The 22,346-nt window shown below is 43.7% G+C and overlaps 1 protein-coding gene across 1 annotated transcript in view; it reads left to right on the forward strand.

Moving 5' to 3' along the window:
* The first annotated feature begins 11,406 nt into the window (after positions 1–11,406).
* The window catches only part of RERG (RAS like estrogen regulated growth inhibitor), a 90,301-nt gene continuing 79,361 nt past the window's right edge, over positions 11,407–22,346 (forward strand). The window contains exon 1 of the mRNA XM_066319539.1: positions 11,407–11,617. Within this exon, the coding sequence (XP_066175636.1) occupies positions 11,557–11,617 (61 nt within the window). The 5' untranslated portion in view covers positions 11,407–11,556. The remainder of the gene's footprint in view (positions 11,618–22,346) is intronic.

Genomic DNA, 22,346 nt, shown 5'->3' on the forward strand with positions numbered 1-22,346 from the left:
TCTCTAATTATCATTGAGAAGAAGCTTGCAAGTGATTAGTAGCTTTAAATTTCTTGGTACTACTGGTAACCAGTAACTTAATCAGAATTTTAACACAGTAGAAGGGTTGCAAAGAATAAATTGCTTTCTGTCTTGAAGGCAAACATTTTTATGCTGGATTATTTTCAGAGGTTATTTTTAGTTTGGCTGGATAGTTAGCAGAGTTTTGGTGCTTGTAAGATTTATATAAATCATGGAAGAAGGTGGCTTAATGATGCAGATGGCACAGGGCCATGGAATGCACATGCAGCCTGCCTTAAAAAAGACATAAAACACGTTCCCCTCACCATGCCATCCCTAGAAAACCTAGAAGGGTTTTTATCCTTGTTTTATTTGAAAGTCAGCCTAGTAATTCAAATTTCTAAATACGACTTGTGTCTTTTAAGGGGTGCCACCCTGAGCCCCACATTAAATAGCTGTGTGCCTCGGGATGGTCATTTTGGTGAACGGGTTGTGGTTGTCAGGAGGATAACAGTGGAGTTCAGCACTGGGGACAACAGTGGACCTTAAAGCCAAGCTGTCTGCCCCATTCAGGCTCAAGAGGAAGTGCAATCAAGCCCTTTATTCAGCTGCAGCTGATGATGGTGATTGCCTCAGATCCTATAATAAAGCCAGACAGACCATAGTTCACAATTAAAGTGGCTGTAAATGGTCTTGATTGTAAAAGTGGGAGGAAGACAAAACCAGGAGTTGAGACAAAGTTTGTTGAGCGAAAATCTCTTAGGAGTGACATGTATGAAGCTTTTCAGAACACTTCTGTTGTGGTCTGGAGAGCAAAAAATTATTCATACATACAAGATTGTACCATAATATGTGTAATTTTAATAGATTTCTCATCTTCTCTAAAAACAAGAATGAAAGCCACAAACTTTCCTGATAGGTTACATTACAAAGAATAGGAATGCCAAATTTTGAACTCCTGGATGGGAGTCCCACACCTCCAGCTGCATGACAGTCACTTCTTGGGAAATAGAGATGGACCTTGAGAACAAAACCTTCAACACTTCAGCTGAAAATAGGACTTATTTGACCAATAGTAAATGGTTCCATCTAAGCTACTTAACTAAAATCACTTTGCAGCCAATGGGGGGGGGGGGGGGGGGGGGAAAGAAAGAAAAAAAAAAATAGGAGTGTGCTAAACTCAGTGCATCTCACTGAAATAGGTGACTTTGACTCTAAGCAGAGGTAGGATGCCTGTGACCAGTATCCAGCTAGGTGACAAGGGTTGTTGGAAGTAGATTATACCAGCAGCAAATTGTTATGTTTAACTGGAGCCCCCAAGATGCCTTCTGAGACAGAGAAGACGTCGTTCGAGGTAACTCCATGGACTGCAGAAAATCAGATCAGTAGCTTGGAGTAGATGTGCATGAAATGGCTAAAGGTAAATGAAATAACCCAGCCACCCCTAGCTGCTTTGAACAGGACTCCATGAGCAGTCACACCCAGCATGGCGACACCAGCTACAAACACTCTCCACATTATGATCTTGTACTCAGGCTGGCCTCAGCCTGTTTTCTGGCTGAATCAGGAGAGGGAACAACATAAAGCAACATAAACGCATCCACCCCGTGGGCAGGCTGGGGCCCCCCAGTCTGGCTGCCTGATGGAAACCTCCAGCACAGAACCAGTATTTACAAAATACTGAATCGCCGTTCCCTGAACATCAGCCTGGTATGAGAGATGTCAGGTTCTACATCCATTAATTAAACCACTCAAAGGATGAATACTGATCCAATTAACAGTCATTTCAGGCAAGAGCTGGTGTCCTCAAAAGCAACAGAGAGCTCAGAAAATGTGCTTAAGAATTCTTCATTAATATAATGACCTCTTAAAGACTTTCTAAACATACATCAAAAAATTTGGAATGCAAATACCTTTCAACACTTTTTTACCAAGGCTTTTGTGTTAGCGACTGATGAACTTTTGTTAGTAGTAATACCTAAAACCACTTCTGCTCCATTCACCAGTGTCACTTCACTGAAAAGAGCTATTCCTTGTGCATTTCCTTGCTTTGTCTCAAGGTCAGCAGGGAGCTGTTGTTTTGGTGTTTCAGTCTGAAAAAGGACAGAAAAGTCTTAATCTTTCATCGTTTTCTACAGGGATATTCTTCAGATGAACTCTGTCCTTTACTAGATGGAAATAGAATATTTCACAGAAACATACATCACAGAAATCATATCACAGAAACCATCTTGACTGTGGAACAGGTACCGGTCTTTTTTTGTTTAAGATTTCCCTGTTTAGAATAGCAGCCAAAATATTATAAAATTCTTATAACTAATCTATCTCATTTGATATATTCTTTCCCAGTGCCCATTTGCTCTGCATCTGTATGCATTAAGAGGCTGAACTGCAATCTTGTGTGACTGGAGAAAAAAGTGCTATATAATTCCTGAGACAGAACATTCAAGTAACAAATCACAAAAACAATGTACCATTGGACAGCATGTTCTTTAACCATGCAAGAATACTGCAACTATATTCATTGTTCTAAATTATAAGTTTCCTGTAGAATTGATATTTCTAACTGAAGCCAGAACAAAAAGTAAATTCAACTAATTTTAAGTATTATCTCTAAGTGTTTCAAAATGAAACATTTTTTTCTTATATTCTTTTTCCAACTATATCCCGAAACATTCAATGAATTTTTAAAACACATTTTATTATGGATGATACCATACTAATTAAGGGTATAGCACACCCTTAATATATATATACTCCTTAAGGAGTACACTTCACTGTGTTCGTGCAATCTTACCATCAATGGATACTGAAATAATGAACAGTTTAAATAAACTAGTGACTGCTTATTTCCATAAATCTCCATAAAAATGTTACACTGTTTTCTGTGGGATTTGTGTTTATATGAAGATGGGAATCCTGGGTAAAGAACAAGAGACTTAATCTTAGGTGTTTTTTGTTTTATGGAGGTTTTTTGTGTGTGTTGTTGTTTATTTCCCTGTAGTTTTAATTACTGCTTTTTATTGAATCCTTCAAGCTGTGCCATCCATTGAGCAGGGAGTCCATAGGAATTTAACACGTGCTTAAAAGATTCTGAAACTCTGGCATTACTAGTTGCTTTTTAAAACATGTCCTTTCAGAGTTTCTCCACCTTACAGGATAACATTACAGGAAATTTGGGCTTCTAACATCAAATTTTTAACTTTTCTTCCCTTTCATTGGAGGGTATCTCTGACTGCTTCTCTCATTCTGTCCTAACAAACTTTTATGTTGATTTATTAATCCCTCATTTACAAATGGTACCTAAAGGTCTTTGTTGATGCCTGAAACTTCCAGTGCATATTCAAAGTCCCAGAAACTTTGACAGGGAACATGATAACAGCAATTAGTACCCAAAAGCTAGACTAATTAGCAATAATGATTTCCAGATGAGGATGGATAATCTACCAGCGCCATCACCTCGTGTTCTATACTCACAGAGCAGCACAGAAATGCTCAGCATCTGTTATCAGCTAAACTCTTCCCTAATGCTGGAAGAGCTGATTACCTTCACCAGCTGTGCCCTGAACAGAAAGGAGTCTGAGTGAGGCTCCTAAATTCCTTGATCACCTTATACATAATGAATTCAGGAATAGCTCTAAAAAAAAATATTTCGATGACACTAACATGTCAAGTATTTCAACAAGTTGGTTGGATTATTTTTCTTTTAGAACTAGCACCCAAATATTGTGGAGAAAAGTGGCATTATAAATCCCAGTGTATAATTCCTAAAACAGCAGCAAAGCGAAGGAATACACTTCAAGGCAAAATTACATAGCCCAAGCACACACAGGAAGAGAGAAGATATAATTTAGCCCCCAACACCCCTGGGAGGTGAATCAGATTTGAATTTGCAAGGCTCATGGACAGCAGATCATCATTTTCATGACTGAAAAGTATACTTACTACTTTTTCTTCAGGATTTTTACACGTGTCACCATCTCAGTGACACGAGTTGCACAGAGGCCCTTCCAGCTGCTGAGTGCTGGGGTGCACAAAGGTTAGTTCCCTACCACAACACACTCCCAGCCCTGGAAGACAACTGGTGGATTTGGATAGATGGAGAAGGACAAAGATTGTAAAATATCCTTCAGCACAATAGGCAGTGGTCATAATATATTTGCAGACAAACATTTATCAAATCGATGTGAGGTATTATGGCAAGGAGGAATTTTAAGGGCTAGACTCGAAGGAGGATGATGAATTATCTTTATGTGAGCCCCTCCTATGTGCAGCAGACAGGACAGGGAAAGCACATCTCTGGAGAATTTGTAAACATCAGTGTGTCTCTTGGGCCAAGGTCTCACTCCCACAAACCCGTGTGTTGTCACACAGGGTAAGGACAGACAGACACACTCTAAGCTAAGGAACACCCTACACTCAAGATTTACCTTGTAGTGCATGCCTGAGCTCACTTAAACCCTCGCCCTGAGAACGGACTTGCATCGGAAGGATTTGGGTAGGAAAGAAGTCAGGATCTGATCAGACACAGATAAAGATTCCTATTTAAAATCCACATCAACCTGCGTCTCCTCTTGATGCAAGTACAGAACTGTTCGATAGAACATGAAATGGCCCAAGTGAAGGAAAAAGGGAATATGCTTGCCAAGATACTCTTCTGTGAAAGTGTATCCCCTGTCAAAGCCACTGCTTGGATTCAGAATAGAAGATGGAAAAGTGCCCTCCTGCCTCTCCAGGCCTGCCATGATGTCTGGCACTGCAGTGAGCTGAAAGCAGCTGCTCCTCAGCCTCACCTCCTTGGACAGACCTGTGTTCCCTCTCTCCTAGGTGTAACCATGCTCCAAACTCCCAGCAATCCCTCAGTGTCTTGAAGATATTAATAATGGCAGCAATTTCCCCTTCCCATTCTCTTGATTAAACAGAAGGAAGGAGGTAGAAAAAAAGATGAGAGACATAAAACCCCAGATGTTGTCGACACCAATATCTGGTTCCACCAGAGAATTTGAATGCTGAAGAAATGATGAATTACAGTGGGGTCCCCACGGCAATCCAGATTGCAATCATAATACCACTGAGGAAGAATAAGGGCTAGCATTCATTAATGTGAACAGCAAATGGATTTATGACAATTTCCACTGGTCCTTTCAAAGAACATGAATACATCTGTAAGAAATTAAGATGACACACCAGTGTAACTCATTCATTAATAAAGTCTGGGATTGCACATTTGTTGCAAAATTTGTTGCATTTGTTACCCGTGGGTTTTAATTCTATAAGTGCACATTATTAAAACCATAACACAAATCTCTCTAGCAGAAGAGCACTAGCCCATTTTCAGACTATTCTGTAGGTGATTTAATTTTTAGTTTAAATTTACTTTGGTGCAGAAACTGAATCTGTTCCGGTTTACAGTAAGTAGATATTTAATCACTACAAAATACGTGGAAGAGAGTTACAGTCACCCTGCTTTCTTTTTGATAATACAGCAATTAAATTTACATTAACAAAAACCTATCAAACAATCTCTCTGTGATCTAAGTGTGGAGGGAGAAATAACAATACCAGAAAAACAAACCCTAAACAAAGAGCAAACCAAACAACAACGATACCAAGCTGTGATGGGATCAGAGCTGTCACAGTTGTATGGCCTTGAGTGTGGACTCTCAGGTTGCCCATTTTTAAGGACAGACTCTCAGGACACAATTTATTCAATGGTGAGAAGAAACAAGAGTGAGCAGAATTTTAACTTGGCCAATATGAAGTATATCTGTTGGCCATGTGTTATAAAACATGAGCTGATACCTCTCTCCTCTACATGGCAATAGCTGCTACTGAGCTGTGCCTCTCAGCTTTGCTCATGCATCACTGTTAAACCTACCTGATAAAAATCTCTTGCTACTGCAAGAAACCCGAGCTGTGTATTTGTATCTCTGCACAAATGTGGCAAATGAGACTGAGACAGAAGGCCTGTGTTAGGACAGAGGCATTTGCACATGTGAGATCCACACTGTGCTGTGAAAAGCATCCCAAAAGTTCATCTCCTGTGCCCTGTGTTGGCACCTGACAGAGCCAAATGGGACAGAAAGTTGAAGCCTTGGTTCTGCAGAACCAGAAGCTTCCACAGAGTGCCTTCAGGTGGTACTGATGTGGAAGCTGTACCTCCTCTGGTCACTCCATTAAGCCTGTCCATGTAAGGTTAAACACAAATACTCTCAGGATTGTGGTCTTATCTATTCCATTAGAAACAGACACTTACTAAGACTAAAGCCTGCATCTTGTATTTAATTTTTCTTCTATGTATTGAAATGGAGAGGAAAAGAAGTTATAAATGCTTAGCTTACCCTCAAGAAAACCCATTACTATAAACTCAGCATTTCACAAGCTACCAGGAAAAATATGAGAAAATGAAATATTAATTTAAAACAGCAATATTTCATATTGACTACAAGCCAAACTAACAGCAAATTTAATCCATAATTTAACGACAAAGTTGCAATATTTTTCACTGTGCTAGATTAGTGTAACTGAGCAGATTTATGTACATTGCTGAGAGCCAACACAAAAACATTTGGAAGATAGTCTCTGAAAATTAAGAAAACAATCTGAATCTTTCCCTGTGAACCTTTAGTAATAACTGCAAACATTGTGTTAACATGTTATTTATTTGGTAGTTTCTCTACTAGTTATCAAATATCATCTCAGCTCCCAGCAGAAGGGCTGGAAGGAAGGGTGAAAAAACAAACCAAGTAACTGATTTGCTTTTTAATGCAAGCTCTGACCAGATATGTTCTGTTCTAGACCATTCCTCATGGTAGGTCTGGGCTGTTCTCTACAACAGCAGCCAAGACAACAGCCCTGAGTTCAACAGCCCCGTCCTTACTGCAGGAATTATACCAGAGGAGTCTGTTCTCTCACCTACGCCACTTGTGGCATCATCTGCTCTACATCATCTGTTTGCATCTTGGACTCAGTTGCACTGAAGTGCTCAGAAAATGAAATGCCACTCAGTTCCACAGGATTCAGAGACTCCTAAATGACCTGCTGAAATCTGTGTCTTGTTTTTTGTCTCTCATGAGCCTCAACAAACTCCGTGCTCAAATCTCATTTTGGAAGTTGTTGAAACCTTAGAAATTGCCATCTATAAGGGGATTTCCAGCTTCAAAAGAAAAAAAATAAACCAATCACCAAGAAACCAACAACCTGCAACTTCCTTTCCCACTCATATGTCTTCTCCATGTGTTAGCTGTCAGGGCTGCAGTTTCATACCAGTCCTCTCTCCCACCTTTCAGGAGTCAAATGCCTTTGGCTTTCACAAAAAAAGACACCTTCAAAAGACACACCAGAAGCATCCAGGATGAAAAAAGAAGCCAGTGGAAGTGTTTGACATTAAAAAAGTAACACCTCCAGACCAGGAAGAAAGAACTCTTTGGACTTTGGATATGTCTTTTTAAGCCCATAAAATATTATTTAGTGGTACTTGAAAATGTGAGTCTTTCTAAAATACTTCTGTCAACTGTAAACTCTTGGATGGACCTCTGTAAATTAATCCTGAAACAGCATCCTGTTTTGACTTAAGGACATGTGGCCTCATTGGCATTTCAAGCAGTTCAAGCAGTTCATGCTCCTATTTCATTATCTGTTCTTCAGCCATCAAGGTTTCTGGTGGAGAAGGGTACTCCAAAGCTCAGACTGCAGTCCAAAGCCCTGACTACAGGTTAAATGAACCAAAATTCTTGTTGAGGACCATTGGTGGCATCATCTTAAGTAAAAAGGGGTGTAGCCAGGTCTGGATATCAGGGAGCTAATCCAGATATATCCCACACAGCCACAGAAAAGGAGTGTATCAAGAGGAGTGAGTTTCCTTCAACTTCATTTCAGCCAGTAATTTCCTCTGATAGACGGGAAAGAGGGTTCTCCTGATTTTCTGCTGGATGAGGCTCAATTCAGCACACAGATCATCAGGGATCAGACCCAGCATTGCTTCCTTTCTCTCGAATTTTCATAGAATAGAAAGGCAGGAAAGGAACCTCCCTCATCCTTCAGGCAGTCAGCCACGTGAGAGACTTCACCCACTGATGTCATTACCGGTGCCAGGGCAACACCCATCACCACATTTTTTGATCAGCCCAAATGGCAAAACCATTCAGAAAATACACCATGTCAGCCACAAGCACCAAAAAACCCCATTGCTTATGACAAAGCAAGGCGGCCCTTGATCTACAGGATTAAAGACCAAGGCTTTCAAAATCCATTTCGGGTAGGAAAAAACCACCCAAAACCTCATCAACATTATGAAGCACTGTGAGTACACAGAAAACAAAGAGAAAACAAAAAGAAAACTGCAGCACTCCTGGACCAGTTTTGAGTTTCAAGCCCCTGAAACCTTTCTTTGCCTGTATCCATGATTAGTGCTTACTGAATTCTTCACCAATAAGAGACTTCAGTACAAGCTGACTGCACAGCCACTGGGATTTTAATGACCAATAAATTATCTGCTGTTTTGGAAAAGCCAGTTATCATATTTAATTTGACAGCCCCATGCAGGGTGAATTCCATAGACACAGAACAAATGCCAGGCCTCGAAACTAACACGCATTTCCCCAGATGCAAAATACACATCAGTTGCTCTCTTAGGAGGATGGAAAAAGCTAATCCCTCTAAATTATGCAAACTAAGCAGTGAGAAAAGGCTTAAAACCTTTGCTTTTAACAAGTAAAGCATAAACCATGCTACTGCTTTCATATCTGCCTTCTAATTTTTTTAATTATTTTTCCCTTTCCATGATATGCACTCCAACTATTTTGAGATCTGCTCCTGAGTGCCAGCAACTGGCACTTCTTAGAGGGAATTAGGTTCTCATTGCTCCTCAGGACTGCCATCCTGCCCCCTAAACCTTTATCTTGCTCCTGTAGAAAGACTTGGACCATGGAAGACCTTTTCCTATCCAACTTCTTTTAATTTTGCGTGAAGGAAGACAATAAGGGGAGAGCTTTTTCTTTTCCTCATCTGGTATCTCATTCAGATCTGAGTTGGAACAGAAACAGAGGAACATCCACTGAACTCTAAGTGCTTTCCAGCTCTGGTTCACATCTGGTACTAATGTATCTTTATATTACTGGATAGTTTAATAAACAAGGAAGTAAGAGCTGTCCGCTGAACTCGGTCCTGTCACTTCAGAACTTGATTCCCGGCTCTGACACGAACCTCTCGCAGAGGCTGATGTATTTACATGATTCGTTCTGCCCATTTGCAAATTGAACTAAGAACAATTTCTTTCGCCATAAGGCAAGTATGAAAGTCGGGAGGCAGAGGTCGGAGTAAAAAGTTGGTGCTACTGGAAAGCAGTCTGATGGGGCAGCAGGGCTGCTGTCACGCGTGCCGGGACAGGAGAGACTGGCCCTGCACAGGCTGACACTGCTGAGCAGCAGCGAGGGAGCGAGAGAGGGAAGGAGAGCACTCGAGATGTTAAAATAAACTGCGGAACAGCCTTGGCCGGACCCGCTATCAAGCGCTTGGTCACAATCCATGCAAGCGAGCAGCAGCTGCCCCACATAATTAAAGGAGGCTGTACCGCCGAATTACTGGGCTGCGTCCCTTCCTTTCGGGCACGGGTTACGGACCGCGGGGGGACGGAGCCGCCTCGGCCGCCGCCTCTCCGCTTCCCGCCTCCCTGCCGCTCCTGTCCGCGCTCGGTGCTGTCGGCAGCCCGCAGGGGGCGCGGCCGGTCCGCGGGCGCTGCGGAGCCGCGGCCGGGCGGAGGAGCGGAGGAGCCGAGGGGCGGAGGGGCGGGCGGACGCTCCGCATTGTGCGGCCGGGCGGAGGAGCGGAGGGGCGGGCGGAACCGTCCGCATTGTGCGGCCGCGCCGCTGCGCCGGCGGGAGCGCCCCGGGGCCGCGCCGGACCGTGCCGGACCGTGCCGGGCCGGGGAGCAGCGCGCAGAGAGGTGAGCGCCGGGCGGGCTCCGCGGGTGCGGGCACCGGGAGGATGCGGGCTCCGGGAGGATGCGGGCTCCGGGAGGATGCGGGCTCCGGGAGGATGCGGGCTCCGGGAGGATGCGGGGCGGGGGCCGGGCAGCCGCGGGAGCCGCCCTGCACCTGCCCGGAGAGGTGCGGAGCAAAGCCCGAGCGGAGGGACGGAGGAATCAACACCTGCACGGAGACGTGGAATAGAGCTGCAGAGCGGGGCAGAGGTTCCGCGGCGGGAGGCCAGGAGCTCTGGCGGGAGGCAAGCGCCGGTGTATCAGTCAGTCCCTGAGTATCCCATTCCGCCACGTCCTGGAACAGTTTATACCTCTCTCTGCCCGTGCAGACTGAGAGCGGTCTGATACTTACTCGCAGGGAAAAGGAATCAGGAGCATTTAGAAGTCAGAGATGAATCGGGACCGCTCTCGATAAGGTGTCTTTTTTTTTTTTTTTTTTTTTTAAACAAGCGTTTTTGTATAGGAAAAAGCCTTAGGCTTGTTTGTTTGTTTCCCGAAAAACATGTTAGAAATGCATTTTGCTATAGAGCGAGGAGTGCTGACAAGGGAAGCATCCTACGCCGCTGTTAGAATTCATGGCTAAAGTGGGTACTTCAGCTCAGCAGCAGACCCGTAACTGGTTGCATTCATACACGAAGTTCTACCCGGCTTTAAGGGGAGACCAAGTATTTGACCTTTTAGCTGGGGCTGAGGATCATCATCATCATCACAATATTCGTGTTTTCACGGAAGATCTTAAAGCATTCTACAGTGACAGGAATAGGTATAGATTTCACTGTCCGGGTTAGCGAGATCAAGGTCATGCAGCAAAACTGTGAACACAGATCATTCCCATGCTCAAAGTGCAGTACCAGAAACTCTGGCATCCTTCTGATAACTCCGTGCCTTGCTGAATGTTTATGTATGAGCTGAAGCAGCTTAAAAAGGAGCGCTAGAGAACTTTCTGGGTATGGATTTGTTTAGGGCAGCGAGCAAGGTACTTAGAGGGTTTAGAGGGGGCCTTAGAGGGTTTTAGGCAACTGCTGCTGAGTAATTGAAACCTTTTTGGAGCTGGAGGGCTCAAGGAAAGAGTAGCTATCTGCAGGCACTACTGGTGAGTGCTCACAGCTATTAAATCTATTCTGCAAAAAAAGCAAAAAAATCCTCCCTGCATATGATTCAAATACAGTAAGTATATGTAATTTCAGCTGAAAGAGAAAGGAAGAAATGAATAGTTAGGAGCCTTGCAAGGCAGGTGCTTGGGATTGTTACATACCTTTTGCCATCTTACGGTGCCAGTGTGAGGCAAACTAGCCAGAAAGCTGAAGGATGTCAGTGGTGTTACTGCAATGTTTAAAGCAGGAATGTAGCGTCAATTATCATGATTATTTAAAAAGAAGAAGAAAAGGAGGGGGAGGCAGGCAGGGGAAGGGGAGAGCCTGGCTCCTTGCAGTTCCATCCCTGTGGTGTTCTTCCCCAGACTCTGCATTGACGTCACAATGACACGGTGAAGCTGAAGGCAGGAGCTGGGAACAGTTCTTCTGCTTCACTTCTGACAATTGAGTGAGTTTTCCTGCCTCCACTGTGTTCCTTCCAGCATGGCCAAGAGTGCAGAAGTGAAGCTGGCGATCTTTGGTCGAGCTGGCGTGGGCAAGTCAGGTACGTTTGACTTTTGATTTTCCTTCTGCTTATCTCTGGGTAACTTTTTGCTTCCTCTGTGCAGACAAACTCTTCATAAAAAAGGACATCTCTGACCTCCTTCTTGTCAGAGAGGTTGGGATCAAGCCAGGAATTCTCTCTTCCTTGGCTTTTGATGCTGTTTTCTCTAGGTGCTATCAAATAAAAATACTTTTATCACTTTTTAAGAAAAAGCCCAACAATAAACAGTGCCAAATCAAACTTCTCCATCTAAATCAAACCCACTTCTCATGAAGTGAGTGGCAATGTTATTCTTTTCCAGTGGAACAGAATTAGTAATATTCAATTTGTCTCTTCATAGCTTGTGCTCAATGAAGGCATAGAATATTATGCTCCCTATCCTCTGTTAAATATTAGATGACTTCTGTAACAGTTGTAGTTCTGATTTCCACAGGAGATTTTAGACTCAGCAACTCAGAGAAGTTTTGTTCTCAATTTGCTCCTGGGTTTACATGTTTACCAGCAATCTAAGGCAACAAACATGTAAAGTTTGCATTTGTAGAGATCTCAGAAATAAACATAGTCTGGTGAGTTCATATGGTAGAGACACAAGGGGGAGGCATAAATGTTAAAAATCCATTTCTCCAGACAGCCTTTCTTCTGGTGAGATGAGGAGCAGAGCGTGAGGGTTGCAGACTCGCTCGGGTAGTTCAGGGGTGTTGCATTAACTTGGCAGCTCCATGACCACTCTAACAAGTCCCTGCACCACAGGGATGAGGAAATGGGGAGACTGAGCCTCGTCATGCTCCTGTGGCAGTTTGGAAACTGTAAAATACTGTTTATTTTAGAAAAAAATCTGCACAAGAGAAGGCAGGAGATAGGATGTCCTGGTAAGAGCATTAAGCCAGACTCAGCTGCCATCAACCAGCTCCAGTTCCCTAAAGTGACTTTTATATTACACATGCCAAGGTTCTGTCCTATAAATGTATTACAGTTTCAGTAACTTGGGAATGGGTTGTTTATAAAAGCACATTTACCCTGAAGGTATTTTACCAGAACACTATCAGTGAAGTGGTTCTGTCAGCTATCAGGAAAAAAGGCGTATGTGAGGCAGAAGTTCTTAGAGATTATACTGCTTATTCAAAGGCAATGAAGATTAAATTCCACCTTTTTGAATAGAATGCCTGAGGGAATGCTGATAATATACTAGGATAAGTTTAAACTCCTCCTTCCTTCCCTGCTGCCCTTACAACATCCCCTCTTTTGTATTCATATTTCACTGTCCTGCCTAAGTTTTGCAACTTCAGTGGTTCCCCTTTTGGTTTATCTTACATTCAGTTGATGGTTTCTGTGGTTGCCCAGTCTCTTGGCTGGATTCAAAATAATGCAAGAAAACACTGAAATATTTACAGGAAAACTAAGAGAGTCCCCTCTCCGTGATATTTGTAATAGTTTGAGAGCTTATATTTAAAAAATACAAAGCTACCTTTTAAATGCTCCATTAAAATGCTACACCAGCACAGGATCAACAAGAGCTTTTTTTACCTATTGTATCCTTTTTGTAGGCTTCGATATATATATTAAGATAGTATAAATAGTCAAAATGCTTTCCTGTAGTCCTGGAACTGGGTGGGAGACAAAAGAAATGGAAAGCCAATAAAAACGTCCTAGTCCTTCAAAGTCTTCCTCCACTCTCCTTTTTTTTTTTTTTTTTTTTTTCCCTTTGAGATGCAAGGAAATATTACATAAAATATGAATGAGGTTCCCGCTTTTGACTGTGACCATATTTGTGAATCTGTGTGGAAATGAAAGCACAAACAAGTGGGCAGCACAACAGGCTGAATTTAATGGGGTGGAAGGGCTATAAAGTGCTATCAGCTACCTAAACAGAGCAGCAACTGTGCCTTCCAGAATCTCCAGCTTGCTTATGAAAACCCCTCTTGTACATTCCCATAAAAGGATCCAGTTTCAACAGCTTGGCCAACTGCAGAGAAATAAGTGTGTGTATGTGTGTGTGTGAGGGGGTTGGTGTCTGAAAATACCTATTTGCCTGTAGCCAACAGCAACAACAGTTGGAGCTGTGGAAGTGCTGTTACACCTTTGCTAAAAACAGAGCTGGACACAGAGCAATCTCCAGATAGCTGGGTCTGGTGGGTAGTACCCTGCTAGAATAGTGTTGATGGTGTGTTTTCTATCACTCCCTATCCCTGTGACCAGTTTGTCATGCCTTGTGGAGACAGGAGCTTGTGGTCAGAGCTTACTGGAGCAGACTTGGCCAGACAGCTGGAAGATAAGCCAGACTCTAGAAGCAAGAGCACAAGGCAGAATGCTGGAGCACACATGCAATGAAAAGGAGACTTTGGGTGATAAATAAAGCCACTGAAACTGCCAGAAAGTCATGCCAAAATACAGTCACTGGCTTGCTTTCCTGGCTCATCTTTGTTTGCTGAGGAGGGGCCAGGCATTAGGTTCTTAATCTGTGAGTGGCTGGAGCACCTGACAGCGTCTGTGGAGTTACAGACAGGCTTTGTAAGGTCCTGGAGAGGCTCCTTTCCCATCAGTGAGTCAAGGCAGCTGTGGAGAAAGAAGTGGTGTGCTTCAGGACGTGTGGGGAGCTAAAGCTGTCCCTGATGCATGACTGAAGTCACTAGACCTGTTGCCATTACTGAAAGCTGAGGAACATCCCAGTCTCATCCTTGACGCCAGGCATCTGTTCTAAGGGGGAAAGGCTCCCTGTTCTGCAAAGCAGTCCCAAGACTCTCCCAAATGTGAGGTGGGAAACCAGAACACTGTTCACAAACCTGAGGAGTGACAGCATCTCGAAAGACTTAAATCCAGGGAAAACAAAACACTACTCTGCTTTCTTGCTGCTCATCATGTTTCCACAGTTCAAAGGTTTAAAAAACAATAGCTGATGTGGGTGGCAGCTTTTCACTGCTCTCCTTCCTTGCCTTGCTCCTCTTGCCTGCTGGAGAAAACCAGCAAAGTGGCTAATCTACTCAATTGTCCCATTTTGCCTTTTTGCTTAATGCACACCTAAAGCTTTCAAACAGAAAAAAAAGAGCAAAACCAGCTCAGAAGGAAGCACACAGGAGCTCCCCCAGATCAGAGTTACACTGAGTAATGGGCAAACTCATCAGGCACAAGCATCCCAACCTGCTCTCATACAGTGGACTAGATGCTCCTCCATTCACCCTGTTCTTACTGTATAAAAGCTGCATAAACATTGTTTTACAACAGCTGAAAAAAGCCAGATGAGCTCTGCCTGAGCCAAGGAGCACTTTGCAGCTGTTTCACTTGGGGAGAGGAGGAAGTGCTCTGTGGGTGGGAAGGGACATTGCTAAGACCTGCTATAGATAACAGGGCTGTACCTCCTAATTTGGGCTGGAGTCAAGCAGCACTGAGGAGGGGAGAAATCTTTTGAAGCCTTTACGGCCAAGGGGAGATTGGATGGAGCAGAGAATTAAAGTTGAAGTGAATTACTTAAACACTGCTGTTTAAATTGTTCTTTCACTGCATCCTACAGCTTCATTCCTATGGTAACAAAACTGAGGATTTCCTAAATAGCTCCTTTTAAAACTACAGTGGTAGCAATTAATAAAGACTTAAAGGCCTTGTTCTTCCATGTCATCACAAGACACAGTATGTGCCTAGAAATCTAAGAGGAGCAAAACCGTATGAACCAGGAGGAGAAAAACGGGGCATATACTGGATAACACTGCATGGCTGATGCTTTTCCAACTCATACCTGAGTTGACTATGAATTCTCAAAATACCTCTACTTAGGAGCCTTCATATTTTGGCCTAAAAAGAGACAATGTCCAGCTGCAGCATGTGCTATCCAAAATGCCTTTTTGCCGTGTGTGTGCCAGGCTGAACACTCCAAGTTTCTGTGTTAACAGGGGTGGTTTGCCCAGCCCCTGGCAGATGCAGTTCTCATCTGTGTGCATGGGCTGTGCAGCTGCAGCCAGGAATGGGACAGGGAAGTGTGTGAAGCTATAGGGAAGATACTGAAGCTCCCAGAGGCTGCCCCCAATAAATGTGTTGGCTTCTAAGCAGATTTTAAGACTGTGCAGTCAGGGCACGTGGAGCAGAGGGCTGTTGTCGCCTTTGAGTCCGGCAACAGCTTGGATGCTTCCACTTGGGCAAAGGAGTGACCAGAAAAGTGGTTTCAGTGATTGTCACCTCGCAAAGAGCCTGTGCCATCACAGAAATGAGGATCCCAGCAACTCCAGTCATTTTAGAGTGACAGTTGGGAAAGTCCTGAGCAGACTTATATTTGTATCTGTTGGCTTATGCTATTTTCCCATGTCTAAGCCAGGATGGAGGAACATATCTGGGAGAGAGATACCTGGTTTTGAAAGTTCCTACAGAAAAAAATTCAAGCAGCAGCCAAACTAGAGAGTCCTTCAACAAATCTGTGTTTTGTTTTCATTATTTGGGGATATGTCTGAAACACACTACCAGGGCTCACTTCCCAATTGCAAGGTCTGGGCATGTGGAAAATAGAACTGCATTCATTGTCACCCCACCCCCCATTCAGAAACCCCTGTGGGTTACTGGGAAAGAAGCCCAAAGTGATTTTTCTATTTCACAAATCCCTGCTCATATATTTTCCCCCACTAGTTGCATTTCAGGGACTTTTGCAGAGGAAACATGAGTTATTAAGGAGTGATTAGTTATCAAGCTCACAGCTGTGCCAGTAAGGCAGGGAAAGCCGCCACAAGGTCTTCAAAGTCCATGCTGTACCAGCTGATGTATGGATTACTGTAATAAGGTGCCTCAGAAATCCAGAAATGTGGGTGGAAAGAGGCTGGATTTTCTGTTGTGGATTTTGTTTTTGTTTTCTTTTTTTTTGCTTACACTAGTGTAGTAGATCAGTTGCTTTTTTTTCCTTTGTTCTTAGGAATGGCAATGACAACCAGATGCTTAAGTGGTTATTGAGTGATCATATTTAACACCCACTATATTAATTGTCCTGTACTATTTTGCTGGTAAAGTACTCATAAAACACTCCCACTTTTTACATTCTCTGGTTTTACACTTTTCAATCAGCTCCAGCTTCTCTGAAGGGACTGTGCATGTATAAGTCGTAACAGTAATTAGGTCACTAACTTGAAGATTATTTCTTCCCCAGCAAGAATACAAATGTGTCCCTTGGAGAAAGTAATATTGCAAGCAAACAGTTGCACTGAAATGACCATCATCAGCTCCTGCTCAGTGGATGATGTTGATGCCTGTTTAGAGGGTGAGCCCCAGGTTGATACATTGCTGAAATAAGTTGCATTGTGCCTTTAGCACACAGATACAATCTCTTTAGCCAATACCTTTTCTCAAAACTGTATTTGTTGATCTTTTGCTGGGACTAAAGAGACGGAACACCAGGAACCTGGGTTAGACATTCAAACATTTGCTCTGCTTGTGTCTGTTACCTCCTCCCTTTTATCTGCTTGTTTGCCTATCCATGGTTCACTGTAGCCTTGCCCTTGGTGTAGCAGAAACCATTCACACTCTGCTCGACATTTGATCCTCCTTCTGGCTAGCCATGAAATAATAAAATGCAGAATTTCTCTAAGCAGATGCCAGCGTTGTCCATTCAAGCATAGCTGCCTCCCCTGTTCCATCTCATTTAACTACATCTGACATCAGCTCTACCTGTATCCCCTCTGAGCAGCTGGTGGCAGCTGTTAGAGCTAAGACTGGTCCTGCTGTTCTTTTTCTTTTTGTTGTTTAGGTTGAGCTAAATATAGCCTGCTGTTTGATTACTGAAGAAGGAATGCCAGGATTCAAGATTTATGCATACAGCACAATTTTTTCCCTGGCCAGTGCCTGGCCACCCCCTGCAGCTCTTGCTTTGCTCAGATAGTTGCCCTGCCCTCCTGTCTCCTGCAGTTTTGCCAAAGGCAACTGCAAAGCTTCCTGTTGGAGTCCCAGGAATGGTTTGTCTGGTTCTGGTAAAGGTTTGCACTCCTTGGTCAGTCTGCTGTTCCCCAGCAGGGCACTGAATGCAGGTCCTTTCAGAAACAGACAGATTTTTAATCTTGCACAAACTTTTTTACCTCCCTGATTTCTGAAGTCCTTGCATACATTTTTTTGGCCTTGTTTCTTCTCAGCTGTCACCCTCTCCTTTCCTCTGCCAGTTCCCTAGAATATGTTCCCCAAGGACTGCATATGGTGAAATGGCTTTGTGCTTCACAGGAAGACTTTGTTTTTACAGATCCTTTCTCATCCTCCTCACTCTGGGCTTCCTCCCATCTCTGTTTCTCATCCCCAGCTCCTTCTTTGCCCACACTGTCAGTGCCTTGTGCATCATCAAATGCTAGGGCATGAGATCCAGATGAGCTAATTGTGGCAGCAGTGCTATGATGCACCAGGGAACAGTCACTCTCAAGTGTTCCCTACTGTCCTGGACACCATTCCTTGGCTGGACTTGGAGAGTGTTGACTGCTCCAGGCAGTCATTGCCTGAAGCTAGCTTTGCACAGGTTAAAAAGGGAAGCAATGTGTGTCTGTACATAGCTAGTCTTGGTCATAGAAGTGAGTAAATTTACCTATTTTGGCTTTGTGGCAGAGCAGGAGAAGCAAGTTACATTTATATTTCTCAAACAAAATCTCTTTTTTTGCATTTGCTTTTGTGCCACCCTTGAGCCTTTTACATCTACAGCACTCAAAAATAAATATGTTACGTGTATGGAAAACTAACACTGCCTTAAGGTAGGAGGATCAATGGAATGCTTCAGGCTCTAGCTGAGCCCTGGTTACAGGGCTGTGATTATCTGCTGGTGGCTGGAGGTGTTTGTACCCTCTCACCACACACCTGGCAGGCACTCCCAATGCTCTGGTGAGCAGGAGACACAAAGAATTGCTCTGAGGCAGCAAGGGAGCTGTGGTATCCTCATTCATTTGCTACTTTTATTCCAAGCCTGTGTTTGCTCTGCACTACTGGCGGCGTTTTATACACCCCCTGCTGCAGAAGCAATTTCAGCTTTGGGTGAGGACAGCCTTCAGCTTCCCTTCCCTCTCCACAGGCCATTTGAGGGGTGCTGATGTGCTCCCCACTACCCCTCCAAAGTTATGGAGCTTCCAGAACTCAGCCTGGCCTGCTGTTTGAACCCACATTTCCTTCCATTCACCTCAGATCAAGCCAGCCCCTCCTGCTCCCATCGACTCCTACCTTTTCCTGCAGACAGGAGAACAGCTGAGGGAGGTGCCTCTGTTTCTATCACCTTTTCATAATTCTGAATGGGGAATAGTTCGGGGTTTTTTTATGGCTGTTTCCCACCAGGTAGAGCATTCACGCTGCTGGAGTCAGGCTGCAGCTGTTACAGCTTCTAATGGATTTGCCATGTAGGTGTTGGGGAGTGCCATATATTATGGCAGTGACGCTGGAGATAACTCACATTCTCTGCATCCAGCATGGAAAGATGAATGGCAAGAGAAGCATGAAGCCCTGGGGAAGGAAGTAGTAGATATATTAAACATATGTGCAGCTTTAAAATGTCATAGAAATTGGCTGGAGCCTCCAGCTGCCTTTCCAGAAATGTTAGACAGTAGTCTGCTCGCAGGAAAATGAGGGAGTATGTTGAAAACATCCAGCCTGAGTTTAGAAGCACACAGAGCTGCTGACATTCCTGGGTTGTTCTGCTGGGGTCAGCAGCAGAGGAGCTGTAGACAGGCAAGAGCAGAAGCCTGGGGCAGTGGTGTGTTACCACAGGGGAAGCATTTGGATAAGTGGCTTGAGAAGTTTTCGGGGTGGAAGGATGTAACTGGGCAGTGCACAGGATGCATTCTCCCAGGGGGGGAATTCCTGCAGTGCTGGAGTAGCACTGTGGCTTTCCCAGGGCTGTGGGAGCAGTGGCCACTAGCAAGGCCCTCCTGCAAGGCAGGCTTCAAGTGGCCACTATTGGAACTGGGATGAGGGAAAGGGGAGCCTGATAGCCCCAAGTCACCAAGGGAATTGTGACTTGAGCATTGCCAGTGCTCCTGTCCATGACTTCAGGGCCAGGGCTGCTGAGATCCAGCCTGCTGGATGGCTCCCAGACTGGCAGCATCTGAGAGCCAACCCCTGTCAGCCCTGTGGGATCCTTCTGCCCCTTTATGGCTCTTCCACTGACATTAATTATTGACAGCAAAATAAAGCACAGGAGCAACATTTATTTTCATTAAAAACATATTTGGCAATCCTGTCTTTCACTACTTCCCCAGTAGGGCTTAATTTCATTTTGGCCCACAGGACCACAAACACAAAAAGGATGGAAAGACAAGCTCTTTCTCCCCTTCATGTGGCTATATTTCCCATCCAACTCTCAGTCTGACTGTAATATAGTCTATCAGAGATTTGCACAACCCTACTCTAGAGAGCTGCTTTTGTCAGCAGCTCGTCTCTGTGCCTGCCCTGGGAAACAAAAATCCCGCTCCCCAGAGCAGTGGAAGCCAGTTAGACAGAACTGTCAGCCATGATCTTTCCCTGACCTACCCAGCAATTGACCCAGAGGAGCTTTACAAGTGAGAACTTCAAAAGTGTCGTTCAAAGCAGGAAAGTGTAAGAAAGAATTAGAAGCTAAAAGATCAGAGTGAGCTATTTATTTTTTTTTCACTTCAGAATAAATTGAAAATTATCAAAGAGTCACCCCAGAAGAATGCAGTATTAGACCCATGGGTGGCAGAGAAAACACACAAACAAAGAATCCCCACCAAACCCCACACTCTACAAAATGTTGGGCATGGGAGTATGGCAAAATAAGCACCTTGTTAACCAGCCTCAGTGGCAGAATCTGTGATGCCAAGCACTGCTGCTTAACCCAGCTGGATTCCTGTGGTTATGTGCACTGGAATTGGTTCTCCTCCAGGCTGTTTTTCACCATGAAATAATTGAACAGTGATCCACAACATGTCTTGGTCTGTTAGATCTACTTCCAGGCAAAAGTTTCAAAAATATTATCTCCAATTAAAGAAAATTTGGCCTTTATCTACATGAAGCATGATAGGTCTCAAGATATTAGAGTAAGCTGTGTCCTGGATAATCAAGCATTCATATACTAATCTTCAGTCTCCCATGGTAATCTCAGATAATGACATCTCATTCAAGAATACTCTTTTCTTAGTATTCAGTGTAATTAAACCAGTCTAGTTCTCACCACCCACCACTGTGTATCCTCACTATCACTTTGGTAATTTCTTGGCAAATTTTATTTGCAGTTTCTGACCTGGCATGTGAAATAACCAAGCCTCTCTCATGAAAACAAGCTACCTCTATTTTAAACAGTCTCAGTATGACTGTTTTCTTCATTAATTTGCTATTTGGGATCCAGTATGAAAGAGGCCCCTGAGATTTAACTCAGTACCACCGTGGTGGAAATTCACATAGTGTTCAGTGCAGACTGGGAGGAGTTTGGGAGGCTGTACTATAAGAAATACTTCCATAGTTTGGAAAGGTCTTATGTATCATTCTGCAGACTTCTAGGACCCCACAGAAAAGATTGCACTCTATTTCCACTCTTTCCTGCTTGAAAAGGCATATACATTGGATTCTCAACTAAGAAAGTAGCTTTGCCTGTTCTTTTTTCCTAGTCTGTTCAGAATAAAGCACCATACTAAATGGGATTTTTTTTTTCCATAAAGAAGCCTCAATAAAGTTGCCTTTTTCCTAAGAAGTCTTAGCAGCTAAATGTATATTTATCTGTGAAATCACATGCAGCTGCTGATCATGGTACAATCAATATCAGCTCTGGAGCAGGATAGTTTGCCATAGTTTGGCAGTAACAGTGAGGCAAGAGAAAAACCATGGAAAATGAAGAATTTTCGAGCAGTTTCTTAAGTTCTAACATTTTACAGGTATGAAAAGTACCGTGGTTTGCCTGCAGGTCTTCACACCCAGCTGGCCAAAGTTCCAGTATTATTAAGACTAATCATATCATCTGCTCACTATCATCTATCTCCCCTCACATTAGGTCTGTATCTAAAAGACTTTTTATTCATCTAAAATAATTTTGCATGGCTCATTTTGTAGCATTTCTTCAAGTGCTAAACATTTACTAAATGCTGCCTTCTAGTAGGCTGTGAAAATGCTAATATCATCCAGTCTGAGGAGCTTTGTTTGCACATCAGAGCACTGGAAATACTGCTTGCTGTTCCCAGTTGCCACAGCACAGACAGGCATTGGCTGCAAACAGAAGTAAGAGGATGACCTTCACGGAGTTAAAAGAGTGCATTGCCACCTTAGATCCTGCCTGTGGTTCTACACAGGAGGTGCCAGGCAGGCATGTTCAGAAAAGCAGGGAAAATGCAATGACCAACAGCAGGAGTTGGAACAGGGCTGGGGGAAACATGCTCATGAGGAAGGTACCTTGAAGCCTGGTTGTACACTGTTATTCCTGTTCATCCCTTTAATACTGTCACTCTTAGTGAAGGTTAAAATGCATCTGTTATGGATAACATGGCAGAGGGTTGAAAAAAGGCTTTGGTTTCAAGCATGAGCAATCTGACATCATGTGTTAGAAGAATCAGGTCATTGTGCAATCCCAGGACTTCTCTGTTCACTTCAGCAAGTGACCCTTAAGAAGTCAGGGCTCTACAATCCTGTGACATTCTGAGGCTATATTCTGAACACTTTGAATCTGCTGATTGCAAAAGTGCTCTCAGATCTCAGACTGTTCTCAGGAAAAAGTTAGCAGGTCAGCCATGAGCAGAGAATGCTCAGAATGACTCCCAGGGCACCAAACCAGTGAAAATAGTTCCGCACCTGGATCTGC

Source organism: Sylvia atricapilla, chromosome 5 (assembly GCF_009819655.1).
Source record: "Sylvia atricapilla isolate bSylAtr1 chromosome 5, bSylAtr1.pri, whole genome shotgun sequence".
In the NCBI taxonomy this organism is placed as follows: domain Eukaryota; kingdom Metazoa; phylum Chordata; class Aves; order Passeriformes; family Sylviidae; genus Sylvia; species Sylvia atricapilla.